This window comes from Vitis vinifera, chromosome 5 (genome assembly GCF_030704535.1).
Source record: "Vitis vinifera cultivar Pinot Noir 40024 chromosome 5, ASM3070453v1".
Classification (NCBI taxonomy): Eukaryota; Viridiplantae; Streptophyta; class Magnoliopsida; order Vitales; family Vitaceae; genus Vitis; species Vitis vinifera.
The window spans coordinates 26,074,841-26,088,764 of record NC_081809.1 but is presented as its reverse complement, the minus strand read 5'-3'; the positions used below and the strand labels follow the sequence as shown (position 1 = coordinate 26,088,764).

At 39.5% G+C, this 13,924-nt stretch overlaps 1 protein-coding gene across 4 annotated transcripts in view; it reads right to left on the bottom strand.

Moving 5' to 3' along the window:
* The window catches only part of LOC100250760 (probable phosphoinositide phosphatase SAC9), a 37,223-nt gene extending 23,299 nt beyond the window's left edge, over nt 1-13,924 (bottom strand). The window contains exons 1-4 of one of the 4 annotated variants that reach the window (XM_010652420.3): nt 13,687-13,924; nt 8,874-9,115; nt 8,363-8,405; nt 8,137-8,202 (exon numbers count right to left, since the gene is read on the bottom strand). In XM_010652420.3, coding sequence (XP_010650722.1) covers nt 8,137-8,149 — 13 coding nt within the window. In that variant the 5' untranslated portion in view covers nt 8,150-8,202; nt 8,363-8,405; nt 8,874-9,115; nt 13,687-13,924. Of the gene's footprint in view, nt 1-8,136; nt 8,203-8,300; nt 8,406-8,873; nt 9,116-13,686 lie in introns of all 4 variants that reach the window. The other 3 variants (XM_019220049.2, XM_059737210.1, XM_010652419.3) reach the window with 3 other exon arrangements.

Below are 13,924 nucleotides of genomic sequence, written 5' to 3'. Positions count from 1 at the left end.
CAATCTTGACTTATCTGAAAAGACAATGCCAAAGCCCCAAAAATAAAATCATCAGACAATGCAGAAAGAGATCATCAATAGACTCTTTACTCTTCTTACATAAAACACACCAATCAGACCTAAGGGATTTGAAAGGTCTTCTCGGCCCTACAGGTGGCGAATGTTCTAAAGAATCAAAGGAGAGTTGAACCAGAGAGCAGGGCTTCCTTCAAGCAGGAAAAATGGGGGTGTGATTCACGTAAGGTGGTGCGCGTGGAAAGAGTGCGCTATAGAGAAGGAAATCCTGATGCAGGCGTAGGTGATGGAGTCACTGGATGGGGGCTCTGGATTCCCAAGGAAAAGGTTAAGCTAATAGACTGTGAAGGTCCTGTTTCTCTGCAAGAGGATGCTGGGTTGGTGAAAGAGACTCTTGACGCGACAAAGAGTGGGTCGGCTAAAGTGGTAAGGAGGGATGGAAAGCAGCTTTTTGGCGGTGGAAGGAATCCTGTGGATGGACAGTGTGGGCAAAGTTCTAAGTGGGCCGAGCCGGGAGGGCCTACTAGCAATGGGTAGCCCAGTCTCCATCGGGCCAAGTTTCCTTTTAAAAGAGCGGGCTTGGGCTTATCCAAAAAGAAGGGGCAATGGGTTGTGACTGTTAGGCCCAATATTTTAAAAGGGCTTAAAAAAGGGCTAGCCCATGCTTCTCTCCTAGGGCTCCCTGCCTCTAAGTCTGGGGAGTTCAAGACAGAGCTCCCGAAGCCAGCTTTTGTTGGGGAGAGCTCAGAGCAGGAGGTGCCCTCGCTGGACCAAGGTCGTAGTGATTCGCCTTTGAAGAGTTTTATGCCAAGTATGTTCCCTTTCTCGACTGCCTTTGAGGGGGTGTTCGGGGAATCTTCTGGCCTTTCTTCTCCTTTTTTTTCGGGGATGGGGGATTCTGTGGAGTACCGCAGGCATGGCAGCCTAAGGGACATATGAAGACCCTTTGGAGGCTGAGGTGCTGCTGTGTATGGTTCTCAAGGATGGACGCTCCTTCACCCTGCCAGGTATTAATGGGGACAACTGCCAAGTGGGAGGGAATGAGGCGGTAACCCTTAAGCCTCGAGGTAATGAGGATCAGACGCTACCTCTTCACATAACTGTAGTAGGAGAAGGGGAAAAGGACAAATCCCCTTGGGTAAGTAAGAAATTCCTGGGATTCTGTAAGTCGATGGGGGTCTCAATTGAAGGCTTCGAAGAGGATATTTTGAGAATCCTTAAGGAGATTGAGAAAATGAGATGTTTTATCAAGAAGCCTAATGAGAGCAAAAGAGGAACGTTGTGGGGTTCAAGGAAGGATAGAGAGCTAAAGAAGCTCGTCAGTACTATTAACTATGATGGGTTGGTTGGAAGAGAGGTAGAGGAAGGGGAGGTGGGAAGGCAAATTACTGTGATCCCTTATGAAGCTTAGATTAATGTCCTGGAACGTTAAAGGCTTGCATGACCCAGATAAAAGAATGGTCATTAAGTTGATGGTGAGAAAACACAAGCCAGATTTGGTTTGTTTTCAGGAGACAAAAATGAAGGAAATGTCTTATAGGATTGTAAGAAGTTTGGGGATTGGTAGGAATTTGGGTTGGGTATCTTTAGATGCAAGGGGTTCGGCAGGTGGGGTGCTAGTGATGTGGGATAAGAGAGTTTTGGAAGGATTGGAGGCCGAAATGGGTTCTTTTTCTATTTCTTGCCGTTTTAGAAATTGCGAGGAGCGTTTTGTTTGGGTATTCTCTGGGTTATATGGCCCGATCAAAGGTAAGGAGAGGAGGGAGTTGTGGGATGAGCTAGTCGCTGTTAAGGGGCTTTGGAGTGATCCTTGGTGTATAGCAGGGGATTTCAATGTAGTGCGGTTCCCAGTTGAAACGAGTAATGGCAGGCAGATGTCGACCACGATGAGGGAATTTTCAGGCTTTATTGAGGAGTTTGAATTAGTTGATCCTCCACTGGGAGGTGGAGCTTTCACTTGGAGTGGAGGAGAAGAAGGCTCCCTAAAGGCTCGGTTAGACCGCTTTCTGTTTTTAGGAGACTGGGAGGAACGTGTGTCGAGAGCAATGCGATTTCTTCTTCTAAGACCTGTTTCTGACCATTGGCCGATTTTGTTAGACTATGGTGGGATGAGAACAAGTAAAAGCCCGTTTAGGTTTGAAAATATGTGGCTAAGGGTGGAAGGTTTTATGGATAAGTTTAAAGAATGGTGGCAGTCCAGGCTTGGTTCTCTTTCTGAGGAAGATAGGAGTAGTCAGCGGATAGCCAGAGATGAATTCAGTCATTGTGCCATCCTTGAAGAAATTTCTTGGAGGCAAAAGTCAAGGGCTCTTTGGCTGAAGGAGGGAGATAGCAATACCAAGTTCTTTCACCGTATGGCCAATGCAAGGAGAAGGGGAAATTTTATCGGTAGCCTGACAGTTACGGGTGTTCGGCTTAATAAAGAGGAGAAGTTTAAAGAAGGGATTGGGTCTTACTTTAAATCCTTGTTTGAGTAACCTCGGGTGAGAAGACCAGATGTGGAGTCAAGTCTATTTAAAATTCTTGACTTGTTGGGTAATGAGATTTTGGAGGGGCATTTTTCGGAGGAGGAGGTTTCTAAAGCTCTCTCAGATTTGGGGGGAGATAAGGCGCCAAGGCCGGATAGTTTTACACTGGCATTCTGGAAGTTTTGTTGGCCTATCGTTGGGGGGGAAATGATGCAGGTGTTTGAGGAGTTCCATGCGCAGAATGTTGTTTTTCGTAGCCATAATGCAACTTTCTTAGTGTTTATCCCCAAGAAAGAGGGAGCTAGTGATGTGCAGGATTTTAGACCCATTAGTCTAGTGGGGAGTCTTTATAAAATCATTGCCAAAGTCCTAGCAAATAGGCTTAAAAGAGTGATGGGAAAACTGGTTTCGTACAGTTAGAATGCTTTTGTGGAAGAGAGGCAAATTTTGGATGCAATTTTGGTAGCTAATGAGGCGATAGACTCAAGGAAGCGAAGCGCCGATACAGGTTTAGTGTGCAAATTGGACATTGAAAAGGCTTACGATCACGTTAACTAGAGGTTCCTTCTTTCAATCTTGGAGAAAATGCGGTTTGGGCCCAAGTGGCAAAGCTGGATTTTTTTCTGCATATCAACTGTGAGAATGGCAGTTTTGGTGAATGGCACTCCCACAGAGTTCTTCTCAACGTTTAGAGGCCTAAGGCAAGGAGACCCACTCTCACCTTATTTGTTTGTGCTGATCATGGAAGCTTTTAGCAGCTTAATCTCAAGAGCTGAGGAGAAAGGTTTCATTAGAGGCTTCAAGGTTATGGGGAGAAGTGGAGAAGGGGCTTCGGTTTCCCATCTCTTGTTTGCCGATGACACTCTTCTTTTTTGCGAGGATAATAGGAACCAGTTGGTTTTTTGGAAGTGGGTTGTTATCTGTTTTGAAGTGGTATCAAGCCTAAAAATAAATTTGCAGAAAAGTGAAATTATCCCAGTTGGGGGAGTGGAGGATGTGGACAGAACCGCTGTGGTTTTTGGGTGTAAAGTAGGGAATCTCCCTACTACTTATCTAGGCTTACCTCTTGGAGCCCCTCATAATTCGTGTAGAGTTTGGGATGTGGTAAGAGGAAAGATTTAAGAGAAAATTGGCTACATGGAAAAAACAATATCTTTCTAAGGGAGGTCGTCTTACCCTCATCAAGAGCACTCTCTCAAATCTCCCCATCTATTTTATGTCACTTTTCGTAATCCCAAGGAAAGTGAGACTTAGATTGGAGAAAATTCAAAGGGAGTTCTTGTGGGGAGATTTGGAGGAGAGAAGGAAGATCCACTTGGTAAAATGGACGGTTATTTGCAAAGATAAGAGGCATGGAAGGTTGGGGTTAAGGCATTTGAAGGACTTCAATCATGCTTTGCTTGGAAAATGGCTTTGGAGATTTTCTTTAAAAAGGGAGAGTTTTTGGAGGAAAGTCATTGTTGGTAAATTTGGAGAGGGGGAAGGGGGTTGGACCACTAGAGAGGTAAGGGAGTCTTATGGGATGGGCCTTTGAAAAGACATTAGAAAGGGATGGGAGGAGTTCTATCTTAGAACTAGTATTCGTATTGGAAATGGTAGACGCACCAGATTTTGGTGGGACTTTTGGCTAGGAGATTCTAAGCTGAAGGAGCTCTTTCCTTTGCTGTTCAGAATTGCAACCCATAATTCTGCTGTAGTGGCTGATCTTTGGGGAAGACAAGGAGGTGGTAGCGGGGGTTGGGAGGTGCACTTTAGAAGACCCTTTCAAGATTGGGAATTGGAGGAGGTGAATCGTTTTCTGGTTCACATTTCTACAGTAAAGGCCCAAGAAGGGGAGGATTCTCTAGTTTGGAAGATTGAGAGGAAAGGAAAGTTTAGTGTTAAATCTTATTATAGGTCTTTAAAAGTGGAGAACAACCCCTTATTTCCAGCAAAGGAGGTTTGGGGTTCGTATGCCCCTTTAAGAACTCGTTTTTTTGCTTGGGAAGCTGTTTGGGGTAAAATTTCTACTGTTGATATGTTAATGAGGAGGGGTTGGTCTATGGTTAATAGATGCAATCTTTGTAAAGAGAATGAGGAATCGGCGGACCGTATTCTAATTCATTGCAGTAAGACAAGGGAGCTTTGGACTTTGGTGCTTTCTTCTTTTGGGGTGGTGTGGGTGTTCCCGAACTCAGTGAGAAATTTGCTTCTTGAATGGAAAATTAAGGGCCTAGGAAAGAAGAGGAGTGTAGTTTGGAAAATGGCGCCTATTTGTTTGTTTTGGTGCATTTGGGGAGAGCGAAATCGAAGAATGTTCCAAGAAGAAGAGATGTCAGATACGAGCTTGAGGAACCTCTTCCTACGGTCTCTTCTTGAGTATCTCAACAGTTTATGGACGTGGACTATCTCTCTTTTCTGAATTTGTTGGGTGTTTGGATTGTTGGTTAACTTTGTCCTTTCTAGATTTTTTTCCTCCTTTGTTGCCTTGGGTTTGGCTTTCTTTGTATACTGTCGGTGTACATAGGGAGCACCCCCTGTTTTGGCGTATTTATATTTGATTTCTTCTCTTTGTCTATAAGAAAAAAAAAAGGTCTTCTCAATCATAGCATACTGTTGGTATTTACCTTCTTGCATGCCACTAACCAAAAAAAGACCTTGACCTTAAATGGGACTTTAGATTTCCATATCAATTTAGCTAGGGAGAAAAAAAATATATTTAATGTATTAAACAAAGCCATGAAGAATGATTTGAATGAGAATAATCCTAAAAAGGTCAATGACCATGCTCTCACATCTGAGGTGGATGAAGACAAGTGCACACAACTGAGGGATGACAAGAGTCTTTCAAGGTCCTCAATCTTTGAATTCATAAGGTTGCAACAAAAATTAAGATTCCAAGAAAACGAAGAAGAGTGACCAAGAATACCTAAAATGGTGAGATTTATAACTATGACAATCCTATAAAGACATGAAAATTATGACAACAAAGGTTGATCCCACCCCCCCCCCCACCATAAATCCTCCCAAAAACAAATTTTCACCCTATCACCTACCACAAAATGAATATAACTTGAGAAAACCTAGAACATTTGCGCAAGTTTTTTGTGCCTATTTTCAATAAATTGTGCCTGAATTTAGAATATGAAATTTTTTTTTCTTTTTCCCCTTGTTTCAATTGATTCAGGAATCAAGATTGCTTCAACATACTAGTAGTTGCTAGGGAGGGCTTTTTAAAGGAAGATAGGGATTTCTTGGCTCCCAATGTTTCTGACAATGGCCCCAGTGATGGCGAAAGTGTTCTAATGCCTTCATCTTCGTCTCTTGCTAACTAACAAGGCTCTCGTGGAGGAAGCGGCAAGATTCCCAATGGGTAAGTGATGGGGGTAAGCCTTTTAAAGTTTATTCAAGGAGGAAAGGGAAGACCTAAGTAAACTTTAAGTAGGATTAATATTAATAAGAATTGAATTAGGATTGGTATTTGTTGGAGTCTAATTAGGATTAGCTAGTTGAGTTATAATATAATTAGAATTTGAGTCATGATAGGTTATTAAAGTTCTAGTAGACTTTGGATATTATAATTAGAATTAGAATCATAATAGGTTATTAGAGTCCTAGTAGACTTTGGATTACTTAGAGAAGCTTATAAATAGGCTAATCAATGTAAATCAAATGGATGAATTGATATTAATAATATTATATTTTCTTTCATTGCAAGGTTGCAACCCTCAATGGTGAGACTCCATTGATTTTCTTCAAGGTGAGACTCCTAGAAGGCCTTAATGAGACTCTAAGGTTTTCTATCTTTTATTTATTGTTTTTTCTTTCTCTCTATTTCTTATCTTATAAGTTTCTCTACCATAAAATTTATCTTTATTCCTCTCCTTACACCCTAAAAATAAAACCCTAGTCCACCTACCCTTGAGTGTAGGCAACCATCCTAGGGTTGTCCTACATCAGTAAGTCATCAGTTCAAGATGGTTTGATGGTTGGAAGGTTTTTTTCCTCAATGTTCTCTTTGTCTAATGACAAGGGTTGCTGTATGGGGAGGACCAATAGCTTGATTTCTTGGAGGGAGCAAAACAAGGGCATTTTAGAAGACATTTACAGGCCTTTGCATGTTTTATCTAGTAAGGATGTGATTATGGAAGCCCCAGAGAACCAACCCAAGGTTGCCAAGACTACGATACCAGAGGTGAGTGTTGAGGAGGGGGCGTCAAGTTTTGAGAGCCTTAGTAGGGACCCGTCAGAAGTAGAGAGCCTCTCTGATCTCTCCTATCAGAAATGCATCTCATTTAGCAAGTTTTTGAGTTTGCAAGTGGATGGGAATAAGAGGGAAATCACAGCCCTATTGAGAAAGTTGGAATCCAGATAGCAGCGCAGAGTTTCAATTGTAAAGAGGAGACCCCCTTCCACACCCTATCTGGTTAGGGAGCTTAGAAATTTGGAATGTTGGGTCAATTACTGCAGTTCAAACAAAAAAAAAAAACCAAAGTAGCGAGTGGGAGTTGGTTTGTAAGTGACCTTCTAGGTTACGTTTTTAGGATGGTGGTAGGTTGGCGTAGCTTCTTGGTGTTAGTCTGGCCGGCAAGGAAAAGCAACTATGGTAGTAGTGGGGTGTTTCAAGTTGTTCTCACCCAAATGTCGTTTAAGTTTGGTTTCTTGTTTTTCTAGGCTTTAGGGTGTTGTCTTTCGTTTTGGGCATTGGTTTATTGTCTCTCTTTCCTTTTGCTTGTATTTGGTTGCTACTTGTATACTCCATGTGTACTTTGTGCGCCATTTCCAAGCACTTTTAATATATTTCCTTTGTTTACCTATCAAAAAATAAAAAATACTAGCAGTTGCTAGGGCCCAAAGGTTGCAATCAAATTGTTCCAAAACATTTGGTGACTGCAGACTTGCTATTTTGGCAAAAGAGGGAAGAGAACATGAACTCTCAACCAGGAGAGGAGACATCACAGAACTTACTTGAATAGCTTTGGACTTAAGAGTTACTCGATAGAGTTCTAAAAGGTTCTGCACAGGAAGATCACACAAGATGGTTAAGATTCTACATATAGAAAATCCCTTTGAAGAAGAGGACAAGGGAGAGTGGAAGAATCCACACTACAAACTAAATAAAGGCCAAAAGTAGAGTCCAGAGCAAATGATTCACCACAGTTAAACAATTTTCAACCTCCTGACTCCACTAAAACAAAGAATATTCAAAAGCCAGCCAAATCTCATGTGACTCGTCCTATTAATAAGGTTAGGAAAAGTGGAAAGCTTTTTTTCACTCAAATAGCTTTGATCTCCTAATATTAACAGTAAGTGAAAAGACATGCACAAAATCCAGACTTGATGGGAAAAAAGCTCATGAAATGTACAAGTATGCCATAACAGTTATTTATCTGCCACGAATATGGACTTCCAAAGGATTAGTTACATAATTGGAGGATTTGAAACTTTAACTATTGTGCATAGATGTCATAGTTACAGAAAGTTGGACCTTGTATTACAGGAACAGAAAGTTTAACCTCTTTGATGATCTCCTTTATTAACATCACAAAATTGGCCTATACTAAAGAGATGTGTTAAAACATGATTAGCACAATACAGAACATGAGCAGATGCAATAAATCCAGTGTCCTTGAAATACAAGGTTTGTTTTTAATATTGTATCTGCAGGGCTCACCAGATGATTCCATTTCTTATAATAAACTAGAACAGTAGTTCTCCAGATCCTGAAGGTTTACAATCCCTGACAAAACAGAAGCAATAATCAGATCAAAAAATAGAGACAAGCCAAGCAGAAGAAAAGACTTAAACTGGTTAAAAAAGAAACAAATGAGTATAGACATGCTTCAACCAAGATCTTTTATGCAAAGTCAACGGAAGGACACAGTGATCACCATACAAACCTCATATCTCTCCCGTCTAAAAGACCCAAAAGAATCATCATATCTGCATCCACCATAATCATCAGTCATTTCCCCATTCTCAGATAATTAGGAATGAAAATGTTGATGATGTTCAAACCTAATAGGGCTTTTTCTTTTAATACCCAGTGTTTGGACAAAAGAAAGACGAGAAGAGAGAACACATGAAGAAGGTCATGATAGTCCACAAACAATGGAAGCTTAAAAAGGCAAACAGGAAGCAATAGAAGGACGAAAGTTTTACTATGCAAGGATAATTAGAAAAACATAGGCCAGCACCAAAAAAAACGGCATATAAATACCAATTTCTTTGCAAATAAAACCAGAGTGCACAACAAGCAGACCTATCACCAAAAAATTGTACTTTGCACCCAGAAGCAACACTGTTTTAGGTTACATTCACCAAACACTAACTAAATTAGGATAAGCGTGAGCTGACATGCATGATACAACAAGAAAATTTATATCCTAAATGCCTAAGTTTCATAGTCACCTAAACATCTTCTCGAGATAAAGGGTAGCAGTGCTTGGCTTGGCATCTCTATGCACCCAAGCCCACCCCAAATTCAAGCATCCAATTTGATTTTTTCCTCATAAATGGATTGCGTGCATATTTCAAATGATTGATCTTCATAAAACAGGCTAGGCACAGCTATGCAACAGGACAATTCTGAAGAGGAGATATGTCCATGCAGAAAAAGATCTCGTCTAGGCCCCTCAGTCACAGGCACCAAACTGAAATGACACAGTTAACCAATACAGAAAATAGTAAAAAAAGTAGGACAACAGGGAAGGACTTATACATATGTAAAACAAATTTCATATATAATTTTGATATATATAGAGAATAAACAATTTTAATTAATTGATCTAAATTTGGATGCTTTTTATTTTTATTTTTTGATGAGTAAAGAAATATGTATATACACGAAAGGAAAGATGTAAACTAGAGTACATGGGCTGTATACAAAAGGCACAAAGTGGCAAATCCACAAAAAAACCAGACTCTCTCTCTCAACAAGATCCCAACCAATCTACAAAATCAATCAAAGGCATTGAACTTTCTTTCATAAACATCTCAACCCAAGCTAACAGATTACTTAGGAACAGCCATTTCAACTTATTCTCAGACTGCTGCTCATTTCTTAACACACTATGGTTCCTCTCCTACCACAAAGTCCAAAAAAACATAGTGGAGTTGCTTACCAAACCTTCTTCCATTTTCTCCCTACAAAAAAATGTCATCTTAAAAGAATTTCTCCCACTAAGGAAGAAAGCACCCAAACTACACCAAATAGGGAGAACGAAAATTGTCATAGAACCCTTAACATGATGGAATGAAGAAGAATGTTTTCGACCAATTCCCCTTTTATTTAACATAGATAGCATCTATTCACCAACAACCATGCTTGCCTTTGAAGCTGATCCCATGCCAATATTTTTCCCTAATTGGCTTCCCTAGCAAAAAGAAAGCTCGTTAGGACCTAAGAATTCCAAATGATGTCCAAAAGGAATGGGGATTGGCCTCCCAGACTCCAAACAAAATAGGAACCGCTATCACATGTCCTAATTAGAGAATAAAGGGATTTCACTGAAAAAAACACCATGCTTCAACCCCTTCCAAATCATTTGATCAAAATCTTTCCCCCTCACCAACTTATCTTGCAACCTTGAGAGAGACGTCTCGGCAACTCCCAATTCCCAATCATTTAAGTGCCTAGAGAAACATGAATTCCAAATAAGCCTTTGCCCTTGTCTCATCCCATATATCCACCGCGCAAGCGTCTCTTTTTTTTTTTATCCAAAACAAAATTTCATTAATACCAAGTTAGAAACACATGAGAAGGAAGAGAAATCCTTCTCAAATATATACTCTAATCAAAAGATTCGATGTTAAAAATGTCTCCTATATGCCACAAACAACTACACAAAATTAAAGAGGTTTTGTTTTCCTAAGAAATCAATGCATCTACAAAAATAGGCCAAAGCTCTACTTCAAGATTTGTTGTATTAAAATCTCTATTTACACACCAAGTTCCAATTAAGTTGAATAGCACTAAGAGGAGTGCCCTTGAAATCTGAAGTTGTTGGGACCCAAAAAGAAAAATAAAAGTAAATTATGTCTTGTATCAATTCCATACTTCTCTTATCTGCGAAAATCCTTCCATTTCTCACCTACCATATCATCCAAATCAAAGTGAGGCAAACAATTTTCCCAAGGGTTTTGCCTCCACTTGCACTCTTAAGACCTCAAAAGGAAATGGTCATCACGTCGCTTATGTTCCTAGGAAGAACCCAATCTAGCCTAACCATGTTGAATAATCTATGCCAAAGCACTATGCTCATCAAACACTGTAAAAAAAGATGATCAAGTGTCTCACCACTTGTCATACACATAATGCATCAGTCAAGACTAGAAGCTTTGTGAGGTCTTTTCACTTATAGAAAATCATTGGTGTTAATCTTCTTATTGGCCACTAGCAAAGAGAAGGCCTAAATCTTAGATGGGGCTTTAGATTGCCAAAATGAATTTTGCTGAAATGAAGGATTTTACTAAAAATATATCCAAAGAAAATAAAGACCTAGCTCTCTTGCTAGAGATAGATGGAATCAAGTGCACACAAGAGAGAGAAGACAATAGTCTTTCCAAATCCTCTATCTTCACAGATGATTACAACGAACAACAAGGTTCTAAGTAAAGGATAGGAGGTTCTAAGAACAAATGAGATAAAGGAGTTTCTGATCGTTACAACTCTAAAAGGATTTAGAAATTGAGAGCATAGAGTTTGATCCCCTAACCAAAGGTTACTTCTCGCACCATATGTCTTCACAAAACTTCACCCTTCTACCATTACCCACTTCAAAGTTACCCTACGATTAAGGAGGTCCCACCCCTTCCTAATAGCTTTCCACACTCCAACCCCACACCCATCTCTCCCCTACTTCCACTCTATGACTTGTTCCTAAAAAACTTCCCCTTTAGAAGCAAATCTCCAACTTGACTTTCCAAGAAGAGCTCGATTTAGAGAAGAAAATTTTTTAATGCTCAGCCTCTCCCACACCTATCGATGCAGTTTTTTCTATAAAGTCCCACCTCTCCAAAGAAAATCTCTTTGCAACTTCTCTACCCCTAATCTTATCTTTCTCAAAATAGCAAATAAGGACATGTAGTAAATGGGCATACTTGATAGTATGCTTTGAATCAACATGAATCTTCCTTATTCATAAAAAAAAAAAAAAAAAAAAAAATCAACGTGAATCTTCCCTCTTTAGAGATATATGGTTTCTTCCACATTGACAATCTTTTGTGACCTAGGTAAGAAGAAGGAAGCTCTTCGACCTCGCAACCCAACTCCATCCTTGACTTCTCCACATTAGCATCCCCACCCACCGCACCAAAAAAAAAAAAAAAAAATTGTATCAATTTTTTTTTCCAAGTTTATTTTCAATCCCAAAATTGTTTCAAACAACATAAGTGAACCATCTGATCTTGAGCATACTCAGAAAAAACTAATGCATCATTTGCAAATAGAAGGTGAGACACTTCCACACCCTCTTTGCGACAAATAACCACCCTTCCAGACCCTCTCCAAATGATGACTTAATGCCTTCATGGCCAACACAAAACGATGCGGTGAGAGAGGGCCCCATTAACAAGCATTGAAAACTTTGTTGTGCATATTCACCAATTAATCCATCCAAACCATTTTTTGCCACAATTTCGAAGGCAGATGAGAAAAGAAACCATTGGAGTGACATAACATGTCAAAAATGACACTCCTCTCGCATGTATCAAGCTCCTCTACAAGTGCAAACAAAAAATATATATCCTTGACCATGTTCATGTCCTACTTTTTTAGGATTTTCGAAAATCAGTCTATCCATCTTGCATGACTTCATATATAAGTTCAGAAAGGCATTAGCATTATCAAATTAATCAGGATACAATTTATTTCATTAGAAATATACTACTTCAGGTAAAAATTAATTTGACTGCAAATGATAGAATCCTAGAGAAATAATGTGGGAGGCTTCAGAAAATAAAGGAGCATGTTTAGATATATTGGTGTGACTTATATTTTTAAGAAAGGATGTTGATGTGATGAAACCCACTAGCCCCAGTTTGCAGGACCACGAGAAAGCTACAATTATTTGACCCCTCCAACTCAAACAGTGTACTATATAAGCCTATGACTTAAACCTGAGACCTCTCATTTGGAAAATAGAGCATCTTACCAGTTGACCTGCCCTAGGGGCACCCAAGTGGACATGTTATTTTGTTGCCAGTATACTTTTGGCAACAAAAAAAATAGAGTTTAGAGACAAGGAAAGATGTGTAGAATCTAAAGTTCTAACCTAAGCACAATTAAAATGAAACACGTAGAATGTAATTCAGTAAAACTACCATATAAAAATACCTAAAAGGAATCCCTTTTTTATCTCAGATCAATTACACACAAGGAAAGAGAGATCAAGAATAATGTTGATTGTGGAATTAGAGCAAGATGTATTGCCTAGCACCATAGCTTCCACGTAATTGCTTTATTGGACATTTTAAAAATTAATTAAAAGTTTTAATAAGCAAAAAAAAAAAAGGAAATTGAATGGCACACAATTATTCTTTCATGGCCTCAAAGTCGCATGTTTTAATCATGAGGCAAATCAAGGCCATGTGCCGCTTGTACTCTATTTTGTTCCTAGATAATGTGACTCCATGCAATTAGCGCCAGATGGATGAAGTGAATAAGTACATATTGCATAGAACATGATCATAAAATACTGATTCTTCACCATTCAAGAGAAAAGCTAGCACTTCTCCACTTAGCAAATATGATAATATGGATGAATAGCAATGCCTCATGATCTAGGATTCAATAAACAGAAAAAAAAAAAAAAGACAATCAACCAAACAAGGCTGATCAAATCAGGAACATGTCCAAACTCTATATTGGAGAGATATTAGAAAGCTGCCTCCCATTTCCAATTATGCCTCAAATGAATCCTCTAGAAACATAAACCGTTCCTCATACGAGATCAAAAGCTAATAACAAAATCACCACAAAATTTTCGAAAAACAAAAACACTTCCCATGTAGAATCAACAGCCATAAAACCATCAACACATAGCCTAATGCACACAAACCAAAATTTTCTCGACCATGTTTCGCTTCGTTGCAAACGATAGAATGTAAACAAATAATAAAAAAAAACACAGGTCTGATTCAAAACAAACATAACTAAATTCAATGATCCTAACTCACAAAAAATAAAAATAAAATTTGAAAAACGGATTCAAATTTAACTAACCTCCTGACAGCTGAATCAAGCTCCAGACCTCCGAAAATCTTCAAAAATCAAGAGGTCAAATTAGGGTTACAGAGCAGGATAATCGGAAGCGGAGCCGAGGGAGATCTCGACGGAGGAGAGAGAGTGAGGCCGAGGGATCCAGATGAAGTTGATGCCGAGGCTCGTCATTCCCAAATTACCTAATATATCCCAACCCGATATTTCGGGTCTTACCCGAAAAATCAAACCAAAGATCGGG